Here is a 26,925-nt window from a genome sequence, read left to right as displayed (position 1 = left end):
TGATTGTGTCATTGATAAACCTCCAGATCTTGTTCTCCCCTTACATACCGTTCTTAAAGTAGATTACCTCTAAAATTGCTTTTAAAAGTTTTAAATGTTGCTTATTACCTGCAGAATTATCCTGATTGGTTTTAATAACATCACATAGCCTGTCTGCATGTCCTTTAAAGGCCTTAAATTGTCTTAAATTAATTATAGGAAATATTAGGCCTGATAGTCCTACATTTGAATTTGTGAGGTCTTAATTGTTTTAGACATTTTATCTAATTAAACTGATCGATTTTGAAATTATTTTCTAGTCTAAATGAGTCAAGTGCTTCTGCGTGAAAGTCCACATTTGTTTTGATGTTACAAATCTTTAAATCTAAGACTGAAACTAAAGAATACTATCTTTATACTTGCACTTACCTGTTGACAAAAAAAAAGATTAACCTAACCCACTTTAATAACAGCATTTCAACATAAAACGAACTTCTGCATGGGACCACATACTCACCTTTATATCTCCCTGCAATGCTTGAATAAGAAAAATATGACATTTCTAAAAATCTGTTCTAGAATTGGCTAAAAATGATCTTGAAAAGGGACTTGGAAAGCATCAAATTTAATTGTCTGATACCTGTAGATACCGTGATCAAAGTTTGCTTTCTGCTCCGTATATTTGCATATCCAGTGTATACTCCTGTAAGTACACAAGTTTTTGCTTCCTTCCAGTATGCTGCACAGCCGCGTCTTGGGCGAACAGACACAGCTGAAGGAGGAGATGGAGACACTCAGGAGAGACAACGCCCAACTCGTCCGAGAACACAACCATCTGAAACAGAACTGTGAGGAGCTCAAACGACTGCATGGCCAAGACCAGAAAGAGTTAGCGGACCTGCGACTGCAGCAACAGCAGGTACAATCCAAACACACATGTGCACAGACATGTGTAGCTGTAGCTGCCCCAGATGTTTTAAGGGCAGGAATGACCTTCGGAGATTTACTGATACTGCAGAGATGCAATAACTAATATACAAAATCAAACAGCTTTTTTCCGAAAGTATTTGTCCCTTTGTTACAGCATCACATGTTTGTAATTGTGCTGAGGTTTCACCTCTTTATTTTTTTGAAGTCGTAATTTTGAGCATCAAACAATATTTCTGTACTTTGTTCTAAACAGCACAAGGGTGCTGTGACCCATATTGGACTACTAGCAGCACTGTCTCACACAGCACCCATGGGAACACTGCAGTGGTTAAGAGCATAGGGCAGCCAAGCAGAGGGAAATGCATACAGAGCACTTCTGAAAAGGGCAAGCACAGAAGAAAAGGGCTATGGCTTGGGCAAAGGGCACGCTGACCCAAACCATGTAGCTACAAGATCAGTGTATACGCTGTGCATGCTGTGGGGACGAAGTCAATACAGCCCTCAGGTCACAGAAGCTCCGTCAGGAATCAGGACCATATCAGCAAGACGTGCAATAATGACACATACAGCCCCACAGAGAATGAATAATGCATCCTGGAGGACACACTTTACACATCAGAAAGTTTATTTTGCAGGCCAGCTGTTTGTTTTTTGCATAATGTGCATAAGTGCAGTTCTTGAAATGAACTTGCACTTAAAAAAAAAAAGCCATTGTTTAAGCTGGCACAGGATCTGCTTGCGCTGTAAAAACTGAATCCTGCCTACACATTGATGCCATCTGCTGCTAAGGTGAGGCACAGCAAATACAGGCTTAGTCACATTTCATCTGATGGCATCAGCATTTTGCACACTATCCATAGTTTTATAATGATGTATCCTATTTATTATTTAAAAGGATCCCCATAAGTTGATGCCAGTGACACCAACTAATGTGCGTGTGTGAGAGAGAGAGAGAGAGAGAGAGAGAGAGAGAGGGAGAGAGAGATGTATGTTAGATCATTCACAAAAGACGCTGTGTACAACATCACATCTGTGCTACCCTAATTTCATCACACCTGAGTTAGATTAAGCGGTCATAGAAGTCCACTGAAGTTTCGACACTGATACACATTCAATAACATTCACATGAATTAGTCTCCTGATCCCTCCATGAATTTGTCTCAAAGGCTATCACCAGAGAACAAAAACAAGTTATGACCAACGCTGGACCATGGACCAGCTGCTTACGTAATGCAATTGTTAATGACGTCTAAATAAGGATTTACTATTTGATTGGCATATATAAAAGGGGGCAACTAATTTAATGATTGATGGCATGCTAAATGACTGTCCTTTTTAAAGCATTAGATTTTGGGCAAGATAACATGACATGGACATCACTTGACTTTTGTTGTCCTCTGCAGGTAATGAGAGAGAAGGGCTCATCAGAGGTGTTAAACAAACTGTACGACACGGCTATGGACAAGCTGGAGGGTGTAAAGAAGGATTACGACGCCCTCAGCAAGCGCTACAGTGAGAAGGTGGCTAACCACAACACAGATCTGAGTCGCCTGGAGCAGGCCGAGGAGGAGAACCGCAGGCTGCAGAAACAGATGGACGCGCTGCTCAAACAGCGAGACTCGGCCATGCACTACCAGCAGCAGTACTCCACTTCAATGAGGAGGTGAACGCATTTATCAGAAAATATGAAATGAGCACTATCATATCCAAAATAATTATGTCGATATGTAGTAAATATTGTGCTGGTTTCACAACTTAAATCAGTGTAGCAGAGGAGGTGATGACCCAGCACCTGTACACACACACATAGCACTGAGATGAGCTACACTCAAGCTGCTGCCAGCACATCATTTTATATGAGCAGCTCATAAAATTCTTCACCGAAAATGTTCACCATCTTCCTCCTCCTCCCTTTCCAGGTTTGATTCAGTGCAGCAGGAGCTGAACAAGTCCTCAGCTCAGAACAAGGAGCTGCAGAGAGAGATGGAGCGCCTGCAGTCGGAGGTGACGCGCTACAAGAACTTGCAGCTCAAGTCAGCCAAGGACTGTGAGAAGTACAAGGAAGAGAGGGACTCTGTCTTCAACGAATACCGTCTCATAATGAGTGAGAGGGACCAGGTGATCAAGGAGCTGGACAAGTTGCAGACAGAGCTGGAGGCAGCGGAGGCGCGACTCAAAAACACCTCATCAGAGAGAGTGGTGGCCAGTGAAGAGTTGGAGGCGCTCAGACAGGTATCAGGCTCAAGGGTGTGTTAAATGTACAAACTTGACTTTATATTTCAGCTGATGCACTTTGAATATCAACAGGAAGGCTAAACATGAGGAGTATTGCTCCAAAAAGCATCCGTGAGAAGTTCTCATAACAAACAACACAAACAATTTCATGCAGGAACTCATGGATGGCATGCTGAATGAAAAGCTCAAAAGAATAGTTTGACAATTTGGATAATTCACTCTCTTGCCAAAACTTAGAGAAGATCGATACTGTTCTTGTGTCATGAGCTTAGCATAAGACTGGAAACTGTGTGAAACAGCGAGCCTGGCTCTGTCCAAAAATCTGCTACAAGCAGCAACCTCTAAATGAACAAGTTATATCTTGTTAGTTTAATCCAAAATGGTTATGTGCTGGACTGTTTCTGCCCAGGCTCAATTGCAAGGCAACCTGTGAAGACTCCAGGAAGTTAGTGGTCCTGGCCAAGAAATAGTCTTACATGTAACGCCCCTTAAAAAGGGAAATAGATGTCTTTTATATGAAGATAAAGGAGTAGAAAAGCTGCTGGGTCTTTGTAGTGGTCACATACAGATGCTCTTTGGACACTTCAGATATGTTTGTTTCATCCTGTTGAAGTAGGTTCTCAGTCAAAAAATGTAGAAAGTATGAAAATGCAAGCCTCCATCAAAAACAATCCAAGGCACACTGAAGTGTGAAGTTTGTGCAAAAATTAAAATGCTTTAATTTTACACGGCAATACACTGTAGATCAAAAAGACCGACAAATTGCAACCCAAAGGTCTTCATCAGGGTCATTGATTATTGTTTTCCATACTTTTATTTTTGTACATATTGAACAAGCAAGATATAAACTAATTTGATCTTTAAAGGTACTGGTCGGCAGATTTTGGTACCTATGAACAGAGGCAAGGCAGCTGTTCCCCCGGGTTACCAGTCTTTATGTGACAAGAGTACTTCACCTCAAAAATGACCATTTGCATATCAATTACTCATCATTTGTTACTTTGAAGTTATGAAAAAAACAGTGTTTCTCACATGCCTCCATGGTAAATGGCGAATCCAGAAAAACACCATCACGATGACCTGAAGTCATAGGGGTCTGTTTAACAACAGCAAATATAGGTCCAAACATTCATTTACAAACACTCACTCAACTCAAGCAGTAAAATCTGTCTGATTTATCCAGTGGTATGCTCAGAACTTCCCAAAAACATGCATTTTTGCTAAAATATTACTTTATCAAATGCTTTCAACTTCAAGTAGCATGTCCTGAGAACTGCACACATGGCCATGCATGAGACTGTACAGACGTATTTTAAAACGTAATGTTTAGCGAAAATGCATGTCTGCTGAGCATACGACTGGATAAATGAGACTTTGATTATACTACGGTGGTGTGAGAGCATGTAAACAAATTTTTTGATATAGTTTTTCTTTTTTTGTTTTTTTCCGTTCACTGTTGAGGCATGTGAGAAAAAGTTTTCATCATGAATTCAAGGTAGCTTACAATGAATGACTGATATACAAATGAATATTTTGCAGGTGAGGTTTTCCTTTCAGCTGAGATAACTGGATGCTGGCTCCAGCTACTTATTTACTGTAGAAATATTCGAGAGGTATTGATCAACTCATCTAACTCTCTGCAGCAGGGTGATTGAATGTATTTATAAGATGTTAAACCATTCCATTTTAAAGTAATCATTTATTTTTCAAAAACTGGATATAAAGCATTTTGGAATAAAATGGTTCTTGTCATGAGTCATCAATCACAGCCTCCCGAAGAGACTAACTGTCTTACTGAGGCTTTCCTGACTGAACTATTTCCTCTGTGAGAATTTAATATCAACCTGTCAGGTTTTCAGTGCGTCTGTTCATGTTTTGATCCTTGCATCTACTTTTCAGTCTGTGGATCAAAGGCCATTTTCTCCGATGACACTGCACAGAAATAGTTCTGCTTCTTTTTGAAGATTATTTCTCAACGCTCTTGTTGACAGACAAAAGAGATTCCTAAACTAGTGCTGTATCACTCTGCATTGGCCCTCAAATATATATATTTTTTCACATTGCATTAATGACTCACAGCGTTGAGGTGCCCTCATTCCATTGTGCCCCTTTTGCATCCCCTACAGGAGTTGAACTCGTCACTGGTTGACCGTGACAGGGCCATCTGCGAGAGGAACGAGCTGCTGGAGAAGTACTGCCACGAGGTGAAGGACAAGGCCGAGGCTCAGAAGGAGCTGAGCCAGGCTTGCAAGGACATCGAGATGGTCCGGGAGGAGAGGGACGTGGCCCGCAAAGAGAGGACGGAGGCCATCATTCAAAGGGATCAGCTGCTCCGAGAGTACTATCAGGCCAGACAGGTAACAAACGGCACCATAGATTTGACAGTATAAAGTCAAAGGTTAGACACATGATAAAGAGCTTAGTGCATCCAGGGAGCTGTCAGTTGGTGGATTACAGTATGTCAGGAGGGTGACCCTTAAGCAGATTTATGTCACACCTCTGTGTGCCCACTAGATGGCCCTCTTAACAGTCATTTTGCAGGTCATCTGTACTTGAACCCTCAAGACCTTAACCCTTGACATCACTTTTCTTGTGTTGCTTTCAGATGCTTTTCAATGTAAACCTTTGAACCCTGAACAAATTTGTTTGATTTATTTTTCGAAAACATAGGAAAAAGGGCCATAAGAAGCTTACTGAGAGGGTTACATAAATTACAAGAAATAAACACAATTAGAAAATTATTATATACAGCTTGGAAAAAAATTCTAGAGAAAAAAACCTAGGGAAATTGTATTTATAAATACCATAATTAAATATTTTATTTTATTACAAAATGATTATAATTTTTAAGTACTGTTTTTCTTGTATGGTCTTTTTTTCTTGACTTTATGTTACTTTTTTTTCTTTTTGCTAATTTTCAGAAATTTTCCTTGTAGGTTTTACAAATTTCTAGCTATTTTTTGGGTTATTTCTTCTCAAGCTGCTCTTTGGCTTCTTACCATGTTTTGAAAGAAATTAATTACACCACAAAAAAAATCTGCTCTCAAAAGCAAGGTAATAAAAGCAATAAAATGGTAGGAAATTACTTAAAATATGCAAAATTATCTGCCAACAAAACAGGAACATTTCACATGCTAAGATTTCTTAAACACCTAAAAATATCTAGTCTCAAAGAACCCCCAGATATTGTAAATATATGCAGTCATACTAAAAACAAGTGCATTTGTCTAGATACAAAGAAAAAAAAATAGAATTAGATTAGATTAAAAAGAATTAGTTTCTTACTCTGTAGGAAAATGTGCTAAAGTTTAGCAAATGCTTGCCTTGGTTTAATATTTCTATCTTAAAACTTGTTAGCTACATTTAAGTACATTTATCTTGATAAAAGATTGTTTTTTTTCTCAAACCTAATAATATCACTGGTCATGGTTTTGCGTCATTGAGGTCAAGCAAAAATCAAGCATATACTGTATTTCAGCTTACTTAGATTTAAAATTTGACACTATAGTTGCTTAGGCTTCAAAGGGTTAAATATGCACTATGGTTTGTTTGACAGTCACACACCTGGAGAGTTTCCACACCACACACTTAAAACTCCAGTATGTTGTAACAAATAGAAAAGCAACAGGTTTAACAACTAATCTCATATACCCAATGTTCTTAGAAACAAGACTCGGCCACCCTGGACATGGAACGAGCCAATAAGGAGATTGAGATGCTGAGGAAACAGTATGAGGCCATGTCCCAGGAGCTGAAGGAGGCCACACAGGAGGCCGAGGTGGCCAAATGTCGACGGGACTGGGCCTTTCAAGAGAGGGACAAAATTGTGGCGGAGAGGGAGAGTATCAGGTCAGTCTGTGTGTGGGTTTGTTAAAGCCTTGTGACAGACAGGAGGGCACATATCTTTATTCTCACATTTGTTTATATGTTTATTTGCAACTACACATGTATAGAAAAGAGAAAATGAAAAAGAAAAACTGTGCAGGAGAGGTTAGAAGCCAAACATGGCCTATGGAGATTTCTCCTTACCCAATTAAATAATTATAATCATTCATTAAAAGAAAAAAAATGAGACAGAGATTGCATAATTGGTCAAAATTTCAAGACTAAGCAGTAATAGAAAGTTGCTAAAAATGTACCAATGACAAAAAAAGTTTGTATTTTCAAAGTGAAATGGGTTACAAAGTAATCAATGAAGTGCTATGAGTCTTTATGAATTAGAGTCCTTTTCAGAGGTTTATCTTCTCACCACTCACTCTCTCCCCTCAGGACTCTGTGTGATAACCTGCGGCGGGAGAGGGACCGGGCAGTCAGCGATCTGGCCGATGCCCTGCGGAATCTGGACGATATGAGGAAACAGAAGAATGACGCGTTACGAGAGCTCAAAGAGCTAAAGTTAGTGTCCATCATTTTTTTTTCAACGCTTCAGTTATGATGACTGGAAAGAGTCATATAAACAGTGCATGAAAAATCCTCCTGCATTTGAGCCAGCACAGAGTATTTCCTCTATGCAGCCAAACTTGGTGTTTCTTTGTCTCTATAAGCTGTTGTACTCATTGTGTGGCCGGGCATAAACTGTGATATTCTGCCTTCGGAGACATCATGGAGCTGTTTGTCTGGCACCGTTTCCACACGCCCAGATTAAAAGTGTAATCCCAAAAAGCGGCAGTGTTTTGGACACACATACACATTTGGTTCCTCACTGACCCTCCCTGCATGTTTATATTGCATGTAAAAGCTCCCTCTGCTGGCTGAAGTCAGTATGACAGCCAGTTTTTGAGTCAAAGCACAGTATGGAGCATGCAGTGACTTTGAGAGTTTGTTTCTCTATCCTCTGAAAAGAACAATGTAAGATTGGGGTTTTAATGTCACAGCTACCCTCAAGGCATGCCTCAGTAGGACACCATATATCTTACTGACAGTTAGGCATTGTGTGCTTTCTACTTTTAGTTTTATTATGAGCAAAGATAGATTTGATTCCCTGAACCTCTAAACGAAAGGTGTTTGCTCATGTGAGAGGACGCAAAAAATGTTTTGAGAAGTTTGAGCCTAATTCCACATAAAAAGGTCAAAATATGTATACTTTCTAAATATCTGCACCCACAATTAAGGGTGTTCCATATCATAGCGTTCATTATAATAGTGGTATGATTTTTAATATGATAAGAAAAAAAATATTGTGATAAAGGCAAAATTCAAACTTATTATTACCCATGGCAACAACAAGCATTGCTGAGAGCAAATTTGCTACCGGTTATTGTTAATAATTGTTAATGATATTTTTTTGTTCATTATTTAATGAATATCTGAAGGCAAACTGTCACATTTCTGTCACTTTTTTTTTGCAATTGGATGTTAATGTAATTACTAATAAAATATCTTAATATTTTTCAGTATTATGTCATCATTAAGAATATTGTCATTGCAAAAATGAAAATATATATTGTGATGTTGTTTTAGGGTCATATTGCCCACCCCTATCCACAGTGATCCACACTGTCATGAAAAACAGTACGCTTTTGGTTAAAGGAAATTTTTCCAGTGTACAGGCTGGTTGTGTGTGATTCTCTCTCTCTGCTGTCTCTGCCCATCCGTCCTCAAGTGACTGACCTTTGACTTCTTGTGCGATGTCCTCCTCTGTTAAGGGAGAAGATGGAGAGCCAGCTGGAGAAGGAGGCTCGCTTCTGTCAGCTAATGGCCCACAGCTCTCACGACTCAGCCATCGACACAGACTCCCTGGAGTGGGAGACGGAGGTAGTGGAGTTTGAGAAAGACAGGGTAAGAGCACTGCTCAGCTCTCATTACTGAGAATGATTCGGTGAAACGCTCGCTCTCCTGAGAGCAAGTCGAGTGCTAAAAACTAGATGTTATTATAATAAGTTTGTTAAAATGACATTTTTATTAATTCCTTTTACAGGACGACATGGATTTAAAGGCACTTGGGTTTGATATCGCTGAGGGGGTAAATGATCCGTATTTACCAGGAGATTGTGGGATATTTGTTACAAGGGTGGACAAAGGAAGTATCGCAGACGGAAGGTTAAGGTATGAGTCGCCTCATGAAGCTGTCCTTTCGTCCTTTTCTGGACTAACAGTTTATTTAACGCCTCATCACCCCTCCTCTTGTGTTTCCAGAGTGAATGATTGGTTGCTAAAGATTAATGACATGGACCTGACCAATAAGGACAGGAAGCAGGTAGTGAAGGCTGTCCTTAACGGGGGAGGGTTGATCAACATGGTGGTACGAAGAAGGAAGTCTCTGGGAGGACGGCTCGTCACTCCTGTCCACATCAACCTCGTGGGACACAAAGGTATTTTAGGCTGGTTTGCACCAACGGGGACTCATTTTTAAACCCAATAGTTTATCTTTAAATCACGAAGCACCACATTCTGAAACTAGTTTTAAATTAAGAAATATTACATTTAAACCTCCCCTTAAAGTTCAGTTTAGTTTTGATTCTTAACCTAGATTAAATTGAATTCTGTTGCACCAACACTTTAAAGTCATGTGATATAGTCTTAACTTTAGACATGCACTTGAGGAGGTTTGACTTTTATAATGGCTGCATTTTTGAGATGGATTGAGCAAAATAATCGAGTTCCTTGGATTTAAGAGACAAACTCGACCCTATTGAATAGTATGATGCTGCTGAATTTGTCTCTTGTTTTCTGTTGAAACAATCTGCTAGTTGTTGCCAGGCAATCCCCTTTTTTTCCCGTGTGTGTCTATTTATTATCCTCTATTTGGCTATATTAGCCCATTAAGTTTGTCAACAAGTTTTTTCTCGAAGGAGGAGAAATTACAGTTTCTCTGCCGAGACATAATAAGTAATACTAGGATAACTAACTGACATATTAGCCCCCACACCCCTTTTAATAGCCATGCAGCATGTACATTTATGTGATTATGTATTTATGTATGTATGTTTGTATTTATTTTATTTTAATTCAATCCAAGTCTTATTTATTTATAAAGCACATTTAAAAACAACGGACACTGACAAGAAGTGCTTTGCAAAGATAATAAATAAAACAGAGGCACATCAAATAAAACAGTCATAAATAACAGAATATAAGTAAATTCATTTCACAGTTTCTTGTCAAATTCGTAACACAAAAATAGCACTGAGCAAACAACAAAATAAACTGCAGGGGGAAAAAGCTATGCACGCATCTCCATATTGATTATACCGTTTGATTAAACTCTTTTAATTTTGGTTTATGTCAATAAACGTGGATTAACTAAAGGGAGATTTATTTTTAATTGTGCAACAGAACTCTGCTTAGTTTTAAATCTCTATTTAGTCATTTTAAAACTAGTTTTTCTGAACTCTGATTAGAGCTAATATTTCATTAAATCATTCCTTGTTTGTGCACCCCAGAGTGCTAATTTCCATAGCTTGCTTTGTCTCGTCTCATTACTATGCTTTATTGACTGTTTATGCTTCAGTTTCTTTTCATGTTTTCTTGTTTTTAACCCCATTTTCTGCTTCTGTGTCTTAGACAGTGGTATCGGTCTGGAGAGCGGTGTGTTTGTCACTGCCCTCGTCCAGGGCAGTCCAGCGGCCAGGGAAGGCTCTCTCACAGTTGGAGACAGACTGATTGCTGTGAGTCTTTCTTCGCTTCTATAAAATCCTTTTATTATTTTTTTTTATACTCCTTTCCCACATCTACTGAACAGCTCGCACAGGTTACCTTTGGCTCTCTAATCCAGGCCTCGTTCCATTCCAGCATCCGCGCTCCAAACCCAGATAAGGTGGGATTTGGTCGAGGATGTGAAGTAAGAGGAAATTCTCCTGCTTTGATTAAGTCCTCAAAAACTTGCAGCTCTACAGGGCTAGGTGGAGCTGTCCTCACACACTCACACAGCTGCAGTATACTCACACTTGAGCAAGTGCAAGAGAAAAGACAAGTGACAGAAATGGAACTATGCATCCCCTTCTCTTATCTTCGAGAAATGACCCTGTCTCTTAAGATTAGCATAACTCCCCTGTCAGTTTTAACTTGAGCATGAAACCTGTGCACTACCTTTAAGTCGCAGAGCACTTAAATCTCTTTGTTCAGCATTTAGTGGCACAGCCGTCTCCTCCATGTAGCCAGGGAAGTGATATGCTAGATGATAGCTCAGCTGCAACTACAATTAGCAATGGTAAGTACAGATGATGCGTTAAGAGATCTTAATCGTGCAAGAGTATCGTATTTTAACATGCCCTTGGGAATGTTAATCACATTAGTGTATCAGGTTATATATAACTTATTAAATGCTTAAGCGTGTTTGCAAAAAAAAAAACAAAAAAAGAGTCCAGAGTGCTGAATCTGCAATTAAATATGCATTGGATGCAATTGAATGTCACCAGCTGAACTCTGGCTCAGAGGTGAGCTCAGAGACGCTTGATAAAATGTGTCCGATTTGTTCTAAGTTAAAGCAGAAAGCTTTTCCTGAACTTGTTACATAATAAATCTCAGCCATAACTTATTACCGACTTTTCTCTCTAATATTTCTGACCGTTAAAAAAAAAAATCCTCTCAAGTCAAGCCCATTGTGATGAAAATGTGCAGATTGCAGTGTGAGGGTTCTTCAGACTAAAAATGTGCTGGCCTAGATTTCTTGTGGTTTCCTCACCGCAGCGGCGAGATGCATCTCAGGCCCCAGGCAATCTAATGTTCAGGAGATATGTCACCTGTATGTGTTTGCTGATGTGTGTCTATTTTAATAACACTGCCAATAAAACGCAAACACTCTCCTTAGAGAAATATAAAAGGAACATGAATTGCTTCAGTGTTGAAGGACCTGTCCTTATTTCCGCTGTCTTTTCTCTACTCCCCAGATAAACGGCATTGCTCTGGATAACAAATCTGTGACAGAGTGTGAGGCTCTGTTGAGGAGCTGCAGGGACTCTCTTAGCCTCTCTCTCATGAAGGTGGGCCACACTCATCTCTCTTTCTGAGCTACTTTTCTACTTCACCCATGCCGAAAATCAAGATCTTTCTGTCTACTTTTTATTATGTTTTTGGGTTATCTGTCTGTCCATCCGGAGCATTCTTGTGAACGTAATGTCTAAAGAACATCTTGAGGAAATGTCTTCAAATTTAGCACAAACATCCAGTTGGACTCAAGGATGAACTGATTTTTTTTGGGGGGGGGGGGGTCAAAGTTCAAGGTCACTGTGACCTTGCATCCATTTCATTCATGTCAATGCATTATCTCATGAACACCTTGAGGGAACTTGACACAAACGTCCACTTGGACTGAAGAATGAACTCAATTAAAATCTGGTGGTCAAAGGTCACAGTGACATTTGTGTGACTTTCACACAAATGTCAGAGGTCAAAGGTCAGCTGTGCGATCATAATGGTATGCAAAAACACTTTTCTTGCCATTATTCAAGATCACAGGTCAGAAATAAAAAGGGGAGACACTTGGCCAGACACTGAATTGATGACTAATCTTGGGTGCCCACCTTGAAATTGTGCGGATTGTATAGATCTTCTGTGCTGTCGGTGGAAAGATGTGTGTGAAGCATCCATGTTTTCACAGACATAGATGTAAACTGTAAGTGCAACTTAACTGGTGCCCAGAGGCATACAACCATGTAGCGGTTTATGTAGTTTATGCCCTACGTCGCAGTTTCACAACCTTTATCTCTGTCATTTGTAAAAAAATGGATTATCTGATGCATTACCAAATAATTTGTTAGTGTATGACAACAGTCCTTCATCTGTCCTTCCTGCAGTTCTTCCCTCACAGCACGTCAGGCCAGAACATCTTTGAGAGTCTGCGAGAGTCCTCCGAGAAGTCCAACGGGCGCATTCACCTGTCTGAGATTCACTCCCGGAACAGCCGAAACCTCAAACACAACAGCTCAACACAGACCGACATCTTCTGCCCCGACGTTGGGAGCACCAGCACAAGTAGCATCTCTGGGGAGAGGAGGAAGGTCAGAGGTGAAACCGATGAGGTGTACAGCGACATCAGCAAGCCGTTCTCCACAGGTTCCCTCCACGCCACTGGCCTTCGGCCGGCCTCTGACCTGGGCACTGGCCGCTACGGACCCAGTGCTTTCCAAGAGTGCTGTCCCTACACAAAGGCTCCCTCCTCGTTGCCCTTTGACCCTGTCTCTGCCTCGGACTGCATCCCAATGGAGACGGCGCTGGAGAAGAAGCACAGTGGGGGCACTTGGCCCAAGATGATGGTGGGAAGTATGTCGGTTGCACCAGATAACACCAGTCCAGTCACAGCCGCAGCCCAGCTCTCCATCTACAAATCACCCAAACAGAGGAAGTCCATCTTCGACCCAGACACTTTCAAACGCCCCGAAACCCCTTCCTCTAAGATGGAGTACATGGCAGCCAATCAGATTGCAGCAGTAGCTGCCGCTGCTGCAGCTTCCCACTCCCCACAGCCTTCGAAGACAGATTCCCTCTCCTCCTCATCCACCCCGACTCCAACCCCTCCAACCCCACCCACTCGCAGCGACTCCTTTAAGTTCAAACACAAACATCAAAGCAGCTCTGCGTCTGACTGCACCATCACCTCTGACGGCAAGGGAGAGGCTGCCGCCTCCATGGCAGCAGGAGAGAGCAGGGAGAGGAGCGAGCGTGAAAGAGACAGGAATGGAAACCACTATTTCTTGGACGGCAAGGTCCTGACCTCGAGGAAGTCATGTGACGAGGACATCGGCCGAACCAGAGGGGAGGAGCCAGAGGTGAAGAGGCCACGTCCTAAATCTGCCCCCGCCCTTCGACGTAGGATGACCCCACAGACCATCACACTTCCCTCCTTCCAAGTGAGTCCAGTTGTATGCTCAGTGCTTCACAAAACAGACGGGCCTTTCAGAAACGTATCTATGCTCTCTTCAAGCCAGACTCCATTAACCAAAACAGCGATTTTACCTCGCTGAACATGGGAGCTGCTGGTCCACTGCTGCCTCGAACTGTGGTTTGCTTGTGTTGTTGTAAGACTTTAGTGAATCCAAACCAACCCTTTAAAACAACTAATCACGACAGCAGTAGACCAGCAGCTCCTGTGTTCAGTGAGGTAAAGCTGAAGTCAGTGCCAGATTGGAATGGCATTTCCCACCTGGTGAAAAACTTTTCCTCTTTGAAAGGGTATAAATGATGCCAAAAAGACCATTAACTGCTGTTTTTTAAACAACCTTTTTGAGGTGGAGGCTTCAATTTAAGCCCATTTGGATTTTTGCCTCTCACTGCACTATAAAGTGTTTTTGCTTTTTGTTTTTTGTCATTTTGTGTATTTTAGATTTAAATAAATTAAAAGAGAGCATAGACAAGTTTCACTCCCTGTTCAGTTTCCCGTCACAAAGGGGCGTCAGTTTTAGAGATACGGAGCCTATGACATTGATAAATGATGAGTTTTTGTTCATACTGCACGAGTTGTGTGAGAATTTGTAAACAGATGTTTTGATATAGTTTTGCTGCAGATCTTATGACTTTAATTCAGCAAGAATTTCCTCCATTTTTGAATTATTGGTTCACCATGGAGGCACGTGGAAAAAAACCCAAATGTGGGGTAAACAACATAAATACAAATGGTCATTTGGGGTATCCGGTTTTCCTTTAAGGCCTAAAAAAATGGATTGATAATCTTACTTCTGAAAGTTTCCTTTGACCCCTGTATAAATTCAAGGCAGTTTGCTTAGAGGCATTTCCAAACAGCTTCGTAGAGATGAAAAAATAACACATCTGAGAATTGTTTGAATTCAAAATGAATGAGACCAACATTTCAAATCATCCCAGTGGGCCAAAGCGTCCATTTTGTAATAGAATTTACAGCCCCGTCAGAGTTATGCCTCTGGGACTTGCCTCTTAGCCAGCGTGTCGGAGTGATTGATGCTTCTGCACTGGAACAGCTACCCAACCCAGGAGCTGAGTCAGTGCCTGGGGCTCAGACAACCATGCCTGGCTACCTCTTCAGGCCTCGAAGCACACAGGAGAACGCAGTGGGGATAAATGTTCATTTTACTGTTGTGGGATGTTCACGCTGTCATTTTTCTCATATGGTACGTGTCTCCAGCAAAGGGTAGAGGATTTCTCCCAAGACTTAATAGTGTTTTGTTACCCTACAGGGAGAGTGATAACCGTTTGTTTCTGTCATTCATCACAGAGCTACTCTAACGATGAGCATTCACCAGAGCCCAGAGACATGCTGCGTTCCTCCCCCAGCCGCTCCCACAGGCACAGCGTCGGCTTCGTCCCCACAGTCTACAATGGCACCCTACCTCCTAGTGAGTTTCTCAAATGTTTACATAAACACACGCTTACATAATCTCACCATAATCATACATAGAGTGCTGCAGGGATGGCATTTTTCTGTAGGCTAACCCGCAAGCTAACATCATCCAGGTTCCCTCGTCAAAAAGCCTGTGGGATTTTTCCTTTGGATTTTGCATTATTGCAGAAAATAAGCTTTGTGGTAAACACGTTTATTATACATTTTGTTCAACAAAATAATAAAATTTTTGAACGAATTTTGTTATGTGTATGAATTAGTTACAGTATTTCTTTTCTTTGGATAATGCCCATTTAACATAAGGACAAATTTATATTCTGTAGCTGTTGTTGTAATCTTGTGTATGAAAATGTGTGTGAAATGTGGAACTTGACTATGCTTCCTTTACGAGGCTGTAAAGCGTGTGTGGCACGCCTTGATGTGATGACGTTCTGTAGTCCCATTTAGGCGCTTGTTAGCAGTCCCCTTTTTTAAGACGTAAAAGCTTTAAAGTTCACAAGTGGGGTATTTTCTGATTTCATGTATGTCTTAGAACAAAAAATGAAAGCCTCTTCAGCTTGTGTTAACCACAGACCTCATTTCAGGCTTCTAACCAAAAACCCATTCAAAAAACCCACTGACTTTGAGACGAGGGAACCGGAGGAAACACTAATTACTTTCAGTGTTTTAGGACTCATTACTGGGGTTCTCTATTCCCCCCCTCTTTAACATTGCGTGTGTGTTTTACTCATGTCAGATTCAGCCCACCGGGGTCTGGCTCCTTGCCCCGCTGTGACGGCCGTGATGAGGAATCCAGTGTACACGGTGCGCAGTCACCGGGTTCACACCAGCAACTGTCCATCTGTCGCCTCGCAGATATGTCACCAGCACACCCACACCAGGTTACCTCCTTTTCACACTCACCGTTTCTTTGACCCTTAAAACCTCACAGGCTCTTAAATTGTCGGTTCAGTGTTTCTGCTGGGTTTCTGTTATGATGACTAATACTTCATAATTAGCGTATTTCCTAAAGGCAAAGTCACATAATTGAATTTGGGTTAGAGCAGTAAAGAATTTCCTACCGTTGCTTCCATTTTAATATTGTGTAGTTGTGATTTAGCTCAGCCCATCAGTTTAATTAACCCTGAACCGTAAAATATCTTAAATGTTCAAACAATTGTATCAGCGTTGCATGCATAACTTTATGAGTGTTTCCTAAGGCTTTTTTTTTTTTCTGTAGCCCACAACACCAGGGTCGTCTGAGCCTGGACCTGAGCCAGCAAAAACGCACGAGTGACTACTCTGAATCCTCGTCCTCACGCAGCAGCAGAGCTTCACACGGTACAAACTCACTGCCCTCCAGCGCACGGCTCGGTCAGTCCGACACTCATGCACGCACACACACACGTAAAGGTCACAGACTCGGTGCCCTTTTTCGTTTTGGATATTATGTCACAGCATTCATTCTTGTATCATCTCATCCCTCTGCCAGGTTCTTCCAATAATGTCCAGTACCGCACAGAGAGGATCAAAATCCCTTCCACTCCCCGCTACCCTCGCTCCATGCTGGGGTCGGACAGAGGTACTGCGCTCACCACTACGAGTTTTAACCGTTTAGACATCAGTTTTGTTGTGCTATGTTCAGACACCTTTCACATGCATTTAAGCTGATGACACCTGCATAAAGATGTTTTAATTTCTTTTAAAATAATGGGAAAAAGGCGAGATTAGTAGATATTATCCAAGAAAAGGAAACATTCTCCAGAAAATGATTTTATGATATTATATTTAAAATTTGTTATACATTTTTTAATTTTATTTTATTTTTCACACTTTCTTAAAGTCATTTTTTTGCCTTTTTGTATTTTTTTTTTTTTATGTATCTTATTTTTATTATTATTTTATTATTATTACTTACTAATTTGCTCTGATTTTAAAGGGATAAAACACTTTAAAACCCCATCAATCAAGCTGCACAGTTGCGGCTATAGGTCTAGTCTTATTTACTTCTTTTTAATTCAACATGGTTTAACTCAATCAGTCTCACTGAGTTATAAGATCATTGTCTTTATAAAGTTTTAAATTGAGGTTTCTCGCCACCAGAAAAACCTTAAATGTCAAACTTCTATGTGGTAATCTCGTTGAGACACCTGAATTGTACATTTTTGATCATCAGTGTGTGCAGTTTGTCAGCATGTGTGATCAAGAGCTGCAACATTTAGCTGATTAATCGATGAGTCAGTTTAAATAAAATTATTTGACTCTTATTATTTGTTCTGTGAATATCGATTATTAATTGTGGTCACTTTTCAAGCAAAAGTGTCAAACAGTTGCTGGTTAAAGCCTCTTAAATCTAAGGCTTGGAAAAAAAACAACTTGAAGATGTTAGTTTGGGCTCTGAAAAATCGTGATGAGCATTATTGGTGGATTAATCGATAATGAAATATTAGATGCAGCCCTAGTTTGAACCTTTCAGTCTTTTTAACCTTTTGGTTACCATCAGATTCTGACACTTTTATCTCCTCTGCACACAACGTTAATGTGCATCCTGAGTGCACAGATAGTGTTCAGAGAGAAAGATAAGCTACAAATTGCTGACAGGGAGCTCAGTAATATTTCCTTTTTTAAAATAGATTTTTTATTTATTTTATAACTTAATAACACAGTGCTCTCCACACAACACACAACGACAATTTATAGAAATCTGATTCTGAATGTGAGATGTCCTTTTAAAATGCACACACCCTCATTCAGTCCTATTCTGCTCCTCCTCTCCTAAATCCAGGCTCCCTCTCGCACTCTGAGTGTAGCAGTCCCAGTCTCATCACACCTCCACAATCACCACTCAATCTGGAGACTTCCTCGTTTGCCAGCAGCCAATCACAAGGCTCCATTTCCACTTTACCTCGGATCTCGGTCAGCCCTGTGCCAATAGGGGAGCGCAGGAAAGACAGGTATGAGAGAAACGAATATTGAGAAGCAGTACACCAGAAAATAACTGCCCAGTTGGATGACGTGTGCACCAGTGTGACGGTGCTGACTGGAAAATTTACATTGGCAAATTGGAAGTTGACAGATCACAGATGACTTGTTCAGAATATTAATGAGATGATTGTTATTGGTGTCTAGTTGATCAGTGCAGCTGTGCTTTAGGACTGTGATACTGAGAAAAGGGCTCTGCACATGGTGTAGCTGTTGGGTAACTGATGGAGAGTGTGATTATCAGGATCACTTCAGAAGCAGGTAGGATATGGCCTACGTCTGCCCTCAGGGATCCTCTTAGGCTATTTCAAAAGGCGTTGCCAAGCAACAGGTCTATCCTGGTCCGAGCTGTGCAATCCCACATTGAAATTCAGATTGAAATCCGATTAATACTCTCAATAATTTTATGGAAGCCTCTTGCTGTTTCCAAAAAAAAGAAGCAGATGTGTTGGGATTTTATCTCTTTCTTTCTTTCTTCCAATATTTCTGTCCCATTTTGCATTGCTGGCACCTCTCAGTCTTTTACGCTGTTACTGTCTTTGTATGATATCTGTCCTCCATTCTGCTCTTTATCTTCCTCCCGCCTCTCTGCAACCTTCCAGATCTCTTTACCGTAACAGATCTTTTCTAAGGATTCCTCTGGCTGCAAGGCCGAGGTTCTCCTCTCTCAGGAGCCTCAGGTTCGTTCTCCCTTATAGTGCTACAAACAAGGGAATGCCCCCCCCACCCCCACACCCACACCCTCGAGTTCACATCGTGCACATGCTTCAGTGCAGCTGATTAGCAGAAAACAGAGAGAAACAGAATAGTCTTGTGCAGTTTATGGGATGCAGAAGAAGAATTGTGATGTTTTCTACCCTCCACAAGAGCGTGGTTTAATATTCAGATTGCAAGCTCTTTGCATGCCTCAATATTAGTGCCTAAGGAAACCAAAAAAATAGACATGATTAGCTACACTTGCTGAACTTCAAAGGTTCAGTGTTTACATGTCTGCACTTGCCTCCCTCCATGTCGAAAAAACCCACTTGAATCTCAGATATTGCATGCGGTGTCCATGCCCCATGATGACGACGTGGTCAACATGCATGTTTGTATTTTGGCCCTAAGTCAAGTCACCTTTTTATTCCACAGTATATATGTTATGCAACGGTATTATTATTCAGCCTTGAGCTTCTGGGTCATGGTCTTGTTTGTACACCACCACTCTGTTTGCCCCTGTCTCTGGCTGCTAATCCATTCCTCTTACCTGCCTACATGGAACTGTATGCCATGTCCAAAGCCAACTTGTAATTAAGACACAGAAATTTCATGCAAATCTCCTTCATGTGAAAGGGTTTCATTTGCCTGTGTTATGATGTTGCACACAGTGTGTCTTCACTCCAAACCTGTCCCTGTTCCTCTGTAATCCAGACCTAAAGTGGCGTTTTGGAGTGATGCTCAATTTACAGGCCTGGGGGGAAATGTAAGCTCGGCCTCAAAAATTCTTTATTGATAGTGTTTATATTTTGGACCAGATATGGTTTTGTATGACAAGAGGAAAAGCCAAGGTAGCAAGCAACTCTCCAGAGCTGTAAATAACTGGTCTGTCCAACTGTGACAGCACCTCTCCCTCTCAGAGTGCTCCTGTGTGGCAGCCTGCAACTGCTTTTCTCAGATGCTGTTCATTTATACACTTTCCTCTTCCCCACCAGGCCATACTTGGAGGAACCACGCAATGTCATTGTGCACAAAGGTGCAGAGCCTCTGGGCATCTCCATCGTCAGTGGGGAGAACGGAGGGATCTTTGTCTCTAAAGTTACTGGAGGTAGCATCGCTCACCAGGCAGGATTGGAGTATGGAGACCAATTACTGGAGGTATGAACAGCCTACTGTGTGTTGGAAAGGTTACCGTTTCCAGCAGCATAAATAGGAATGCCTGTCGAGGAGCACAACAACACAGGAGCAGTATAATATTGATTACTAATATATACTGTATGTTTATTTCATTTTGCTGCCTACCACACATTTATTCCATATAGCTTAACTTCCTGGAAGACTGCATTCATTAGTTTTGTCACAGTTCCCAGTTTTTAATAACTGCTGAAAATGCATTTGCCGAAAGGGTGTTTTCACTCCATATGAAATGGCTGCACAAGCTGAAATTCTGTTGCAGTGTCACATCAAGAGGGCAAATACACTACTGCTCTGTGGATGCTGCACAGTTGGAGTAGTTAAAAGAAAAAGTAAAAAGAGATGTTTTTGAAAAGAAAACTTTGCAGATACTTGGTTGCCAGTTACCTACTTTGCTCGTTAAATTAGTTAGCCATGATCTAAGTCCCTGGCCCAGAAAAATATACACTTTTTTACAGTGATCCAAGAACATAATGGATTTTCAGTTCATTTCAGATGAACTTATAAACATAGGGGTATTTTTTAAAATAAATATTGTGTAAGATTTAGGGAGATTTAGAGGCATCTGTTAGTGAGGATTACAAAATGCAAGTAGCTAAAACTTTTCCGCTTTGAATTCCTTCAGTGTTCACCGTTCAGGATGTTTTTATCAGGAGCCACATTTATCTGCAGAGGTCTCCTCTCCAAAACAAATGGATCAGGTGATTTAAAACAGTAAAAACACTGAATGAAGTGTTTCTTCAATGCTGTTTGGCACCTCACTGAAGGGTCAGCCCCCAGGAAGAAGTCCCCAGCACCTTAAGACCCAAACATTCAGGAGGTTTTTAATGTGAGCTGAATTATCCACAGAGGTCTCTTCCTCACCAAAACAAACAGGCCAGATTTAAACAGTTAAAAACAGAGAATAAAGCAGTTCTACAGAATAAAGCAGTTCTACAGTACCCCAGAAAAAATTCTGGGGTACTGTAGTAACATTAATTTTAGCTGATTATACACCAAAGAAAACATACATTATTTTCCATTTCTGCCAATATATGGCCACAAAATCCTACATACTGGACCTTTAAATTAGACGTGAATTATAATCTTGTTCACACTTAATTTTTTCCTCCATTACAAATAGATTAGGCTTAAAGAGATTAAATAAAGGCAGATGTTTACCTCCGTGGTGGCAAGATGACATTTCCTTGTTCTGTAACTCTGTTCAGTATGATAAAGATGATAATGATGTGTCATGAATGACTGAGATGCATGCATTGGGTAAATAAAACAAAACAAAATATATAAATACGTATTAGTGGTTTTACATAACCACAGCAAATAATGCAAATAATGGCTGCCTGGTCTCTTTACACAACATAGAGTATGCACTCTTTTTAAGACTTTGAAAATGGGTGTAAAATGAATCCCCCCGTCAATCTTCTCCGTCAAGTGCTACTAATGACTTAAAACCCTTAATAGACTGGGCGCATACTGTGTTCATATCGCCATGTTCTTTTAGTAACCCCATCCCTCTTAAAACTCTGTCCCTGATCATACTTTATGTCCTTCATTAGTATAATGGCATCAACCTGCGAAACGCTACGGAGCAGCAGGCTCGCCTCATCATCGGCCAGCAGTGTGACACCATCACCATTATGGCTCAGTACAACCCACACATGTACCAGCTGGGCAACCACTCTCGCTCCAGGTAACACGATGTTTCTTGTTGAATTGCCTATAGATGTTCAGTGTGGGGTTGGTCCCAGGTGTGCTGCACGGCTCATTCCTGAATCAGTTCCAGTAAGCGTTTCAGTTTAAGAATGACATGGATATTAATAATGTTTTAAACAGCCAGGTGTTCTCTAAATGCATTTGTGGTATTTTTCTTTTTTTGAGCAGTGAGGCCAGATGATACATTTTCATTGCATCCACACTTTTTTTGTTGAATTAACATAAAGGGAACAGCAGTTTGCCATGGCAGCAATTTGCCATGTCTAAAGATGTAATTAACTATTTAACTGTTCATCTTTAATTACTCATAATATGCAAACTTAAGTCCAACTTATATTAGAATTGAGTCCAATACTGCTATTGATGTGGATATTTTTTCCCAACAGTGCCTTTATTGATTTTAGTAACAATAAAAAAGGACAAACACATACACTCACACCAGTACATGTGTATATGTAAGCACAAATACTCAAACATACGAAGAAAAACAAAAAACTAGACATATGAACAAAATCTCAATATGATGACTGAAGATTTAACACATATGTAATCCACCCCAGCCCGCCACCCCAAAAAGAGTAAATTAATAATAAAGTAAGTAAATAAATAAATATACAGTGTAAAACTAAATAAATGAATGTATTAAAAAAACAATCAATCAATAAATGCGGAAATTAAATTAAATCAATTGAATACTATATTGTAGGTTGAGGATCGTGTTCATGTGAAACATTTCAGTTCAGTTTAAGTACATCTGATATTGATATCTGAGAGTAAAAAATGCCAGCTTTTATCAGAATAAAAATTACAAATGCTTAATGCCATGTAAATTTGCACTTAACAAGAACTTTGACTCGTGCTTAATATTTAAACCAAGTGCACAAACATAAAGACATCATTTTAAATAAAATTAAGTACAATAGAATAACAAAAAACATGTATGTGTAAAAATGCATAGAAACGTAATGTATCAAAGTAGCTTTTTTGTTTTGAAAGTAACTGTTTTTAAAACTTATAAACTCAAAATTTTTGGAGAAGTTTTGGTGCACATTGTATGTAAATTGACACTGTACCTCTACAGTGACGGAGGCTTTGTGTAATTCAGTTTGTTTAAGTAATCAAAATGTTGGATTTTATTTATTTTTTAAATATTTTTTGCTTGGTGCAGCTCCCGTCTTGAGCCAGTCAGCACTCAGTCGACTCCCCAGGGGAGCGGAACTGGCACGCCCGACAATCACTCCACCATCGATACACTGAGCGAACAGGACGAGGGCACGCTCACTCCTTCCTCCAAGCAGACCACGCCCACCACCAGTCCCCACAACTTTGTCAGGTGACCCTACAGCTACGCCTACAACCCACATAAACATTAAGTTTAAAAGTTTTTAAAAAAGAAAAAAAGAAGATACTTTATAAGTGAGAGACATTTTTACTCCATGCCACACCATTACATTACCGTAACTCTAACTGACTCCTTTTTGTCCTCTAGAATGCCGTCTGAGGGCGGCAGGAAGGTGGGTGAGCCTCGGCTTGTGACGGTTCGCAGGCCTGGGGTGGAGGTGGGAGTCACACTCTGCGGAGGGAACCTACGGGGCGTCTACATTGAGAGCCTGGATGAGGACAGTCCTGCCAGAGGCCCCGATGGACTTCTTCCTGGGGACCTCATTGTGGAGGTGTGGACTCGTGCAACTCTGCTTTCACTCCAACACACTTGCACATCCAACCTGTTTCCTATTCGTAATTTATGTAAGAAAAACTGCACATAATGCACAAACGCTTCAGCAACTGACAAACATACTGTGCAAAAATATGATGATTTATGTAGGTTCGTGCTTGTCACATTTACAATCACTTAAGCACATGAAGTATTTTTACTCGGTCTGATGTGTAACTAGAGAGGCAGATCTTTTAAGAGGAGATTTTATTCAATTTCACAAAAGGAATTGGTGTGGATTTTTCTTAAACATTTTAAAATTGTAGGTGTCAGTTTTTCTCATGCTAAACTCGTACAATAAGATGTTGCAAAGCTGTGCGTGCTATTGTCACTTTAGACTCCAGCACTGGTGCTGGAGTCTAAAGTGAAGGTGCTGGCATTTATTTTCTTCCTGCCTGTCATTGTTACTCATTGATCTTCTCTTCGTCTGCGCTCTCTCTCACTCCACGTCGGTGATCCATTCAGAGCACCCCAAACTCATAACAGACAATTCGTGGCATGCTTCCACTTAGCTCTTCGCCACAAAGGGCCTGCTTTCTGAATTGCTGTGCAGCTTCATCGTCAGTCTGTCCTTCAATCTCCCATCCTGTTTGTTTTTCTTCCTTCATACATGGCACAAATCAATACTGCGACACTTTGATACAGCTGAAAGCTCAGAGGAAACATAGCTGTTTACGAGTGGACCCTTCACAGGCACGGCAAATGGATACACAGATGAGTGCAAACACAGACCGAATTTCTCTGCTACTTAACCTGAGTTTCTTATTTTTTCATGATGTGAAGTTCACTTGCTCTTCTAACGCCTCAGCGCTGGTGATCGCTGTGGCCAGAGGCATTTTGTTTTCTGGTCATGTGTCCGTCCGTCCCGCTCTTTTGAATGGGACATTTAAAGAATGCCTTACTGGTATTTCTTCAAATTTGAGCCAAACATCCACTTGGACTAAACCACGAACCGATAAGTATTTGGTTGTCAAAAGTCAAGGTCACAGTGACCTTTCATCTGTCTTATTCACGTGAATGAGTTATCTTGATAAGGCTTTGAGGGAATTTCTTCAAATTGGCACAAATGTTCCTCTTGGACTCAAGAATGAAGTGATTTGATTTTTGTCGTCGTAGGTCAAGGTCACTGGGAGCTGCATCCATTCCATTTTCTTGAACACGATATCTCAAGAACTTCTTGAGGGGTATTTTTTGTCGAAATCGGCACAAATGTCAACTTGGTCTAACAAATTAAGGGATTAGACCTTGGTGGATGAAAATCAAAGGTCAAGGTCACTGTGACCTCACAAAATATGTTTTTTTAACCATAACAATAATAAGAATTGATACAACAATTATGACAAAATTTCACAAAAATGTCTACTAGGATAAAATGACGAAGTGATGACATTTTACATCCAAAAGGTCAAAGGTCAGCTTCACTGTGACATCATAGTGTTTTGCAAAAATGCTTTTATGGCCATTATTCAACGCAGTGACTCAGGAACAGAAGGGGAGGCATTTGGTCAGATACTGAGTTGGTGACTAATCTTGGGCGTTCATCTTGAAACTGAGATGATTGTATAGATCTGCTGAGCTGCCTGGTTAAAGATATGCCTGAAGCGTCCATATTTTCATGGACATGGATGTAAAATGTAATTACAATTTGAGTGGTTCGCGGAGGCATACAACCGCGGGGCTGTAATCCTGGTTTCCTTTTCACCGCTTCTCTTTCAGTACAACTCGGTGAATATGAAGAATAAGACGGCAGAAGAGGTGTACGTCGAGATGCTGAAGCCTGCAGAGACGGTCACGCTGAAGGTGCAGCATCGGCCAGAAGACTTCAGCGCGCTCAAAGATGTTCCAGGAGATGGCTTTTATATTAGGTAAAAGCACAAATACACATCACACATGCACACAGATTATTGTTGCACAGTAATGTGTAACAGCTCTGTAAAAAGACCACACTAATTTTCCCCAAGCAGCCTCATCTCTGTCCATGCTGCTAAATTTAGAACCACCACTGGAGCGCCCCATGGACAAGCTGGAATCTTTTTCATCAAACCAATTATGTCCCAGATCCAGCGTGTGACTGCAATGCTGCTAATCACACCACAAATTTAGGTTATCTAATCTCTCAACTCGCTACGCAGCAGACCCAACACCTCATCCATTTTAGTGCTCAGTGTGTTCCAGGCCATTAGAAACACACTGTATATGAACGGAAAATGAAGCTCTAAAATAGTCACGTTTTATTGTTGGGAGTCTGTCAGGGCGTGTTGCCGCAGCTGCCGCAGTCACTTGTCATATAGGCAAGTGGGCTTGTGATGTCATCCGCAGTAAATACACTCAGCCCGGCTGGCTGTCACAGATAGGCTGCTCGGGAATTACTTACGAGGCTCCACCAAGAGGCAAACATACTGTCAGTAGATAAACTTTCTCTACACTTCCTTTCTTATCCTGCTCCTATCTCATGATCTTGTTCCTTTCACACCTTTCTTGTCTGATACCTCACCTGCTCTCTCACTTCGTCAACTTTATGCTGCTCGGCTCCCTCGTCCCGCTCTTCATAACCCCCCCCCCACCCATCTATCTTTGTCTCTCCCTCTCACCAGAGCACTTTACGACCGGGTGGGGGAGGCCGAGGGGGACCTCAGTTTTAAGAAGGACGACATCCTTTACGTGGATGAGTCTTTACCAAAGGGCAGCTTCGGGACGTGGATGGCCTGGCAGCTAGATGAGAACGCACAGCAGATCCAGAGGGGGCAGATCCCCAGCAAGTACATGTGGGTGGAGAATGCAATGCACGCTTACACACACATACATTTTTGAGCTGGAGGACAGTTTGTAACAGCTGTGACAACAATCTGTGCCATACTGCTGCGATGTAGGAATCATATGTAATGTCATTTCTCTTGCATATGTTTCGGGCTGTCCTTTTGCACTTGCTGCAAGGTCATGTTGTCCTCTTGTCATGTGACTCTGCAGACACGCATTGATGTTACTGAACAATTTTTGTTTTCTTTTTTATGTTTTTGTACTTGGCCCTGAAGAGCCATTAGTCAGCAACAATAAATCCCAAACAAAAGCTAAAATCAATAAAGATTCATTATTTTGTTCAGCCAACCTTGAATCTCAGAAGTATGTGCCTAATCTAAACAGGCTTTGCTCTAACCTTACCGCAACAAATTGTTTCTTGACATCTGTAAGACAATCCTCTGACAATCTACTGAAATCTACTGAAATTTCCCTAAAATAAAAACACACGTCTCAT

General features: G+C 40.9%; 1 protein-coding gene across 3 annotated transcripts in view; it reads left to right on the top strand.

Moving 5' to 3' along the window:
• The window catches only part of dlg5a (discs, large homolog 5a (Drosophila)), a 48,541-nt gene that overhangs the window by 17,229 nt on the left and 4,387 nt on the right, over nucleotides 1–26,925 (top strand). For 2 of the 3 annotated variants that reach the window (XM_042501798.1, XM_042501797.1), the window contains exons 5-27: nucleotides 715–898; nucleotides 2,313–2,572; nucleotides 2,829–3,141; nucleotides 5,271–5,501; nucleotides 6,809–6,993; nucleotides 7,414–7,539; nucleotides 8,790–8,922; nucleotides 9,062–9,189; nucleotides 9,280–9,455; nucleotides 10,648–10,751; nucleotides 11,973–12,065; nucleotides 12,879–13,931; nucleotides 15,269–15,389; nucleotides 16,131–16,275; nucleotides 16,614–16,747; nucleotides 16,866–16,955; nucleotides 18,159–18,327; nucleotides 20,047–20,209; nucleotides 21,802–21,935; nucleotides 23,127–23,291; nucleotides 23,448–23,631; nucleotides 25,389–25,537; nucleotides 26,267–26,437. In XM_042501798.1, coding sequence (XP_042357732.1) covers nucleotides 715–898; nucleotides 2,313–2,572; nucleotides 2,829–3,141; nucleotides 5,271–5,501; nucleotides 6,809–6,993; nucleotides 7,414–7,539; nucleotides 8,790–8,922; nucleotides 9,062–9,189; nucleotides 9,280–9,455; nucleotides 10,648–10,751; nucleotides 11,973–12,065; nucleotides 12,879–13,931; nucleotides 15,269–15,389; nucleotides 16,131–16,275; nucleotides 16,614–16,747; nucleotides 16,866–16,955; nucleotides 18,159–18,327; nucleotides 20,047–20,209; nucleotides 21,802–21,935; nucleotides 23,127–23,291; nucleotides 23,448–23,631; nucleotides 25,389–25,537; nucleotides 26,267–26,437 — 4,611 coding nt within the window. The remainder of the gene's footprint in view (nucleotides 1–714; nucleotides 899–2,312; nucleotides 2,573–2,828; nucleotides 3,142–5,270; nucleotides 5,502–6,808; nucleotides 6,994–7,413; nucleotides 7,540–8,789; nucleotides 8,923–9,061; nucleotides 9,190–9,279; nucleotides 9,456–10,647; nucleotides 10,752–11,972; nucleotides 12,066–12,878; nucleotides 13,932–15,268; nucleotides 15,390–16,130; nucleotides 16,276–16,613; nucleotides 16,748–16,865; nucleotides 16,956–18,158; nucleotides 18,328–20,046; nucleotides 20,210–21,801; nucleotides 21,936–23,126; nucleotides 23,292–23,447; nucleotides 23,632–25,388; nucleotides 25,538–26,266; nucleotides 26,438–26,925) is intronic. The other variant, XM_042501799.1, reaches the window with a different exon arrangement.

Source organism: Plectropomus leopardus, chromosome 15 (genome assembly GCF_008729295.1).
Source record: "Plectropomus leopardus isolate mb chromosome 15, YSFRI_Pleo_2.0, whole genome shotgun sequence".
Taxonomy (NCBI): domain Eukaryota; kingdom Metazoa; phylum Chordata; class Actinopteri; order Perciformes; family Serranidae; genus Plectropomus; species Plectropomus leopardus.
The sequence above is the reverse complement of the archived record's forward strand: the minus strand, read 5'-3'. Positions and strand labels throughout refer to the sequence as shown.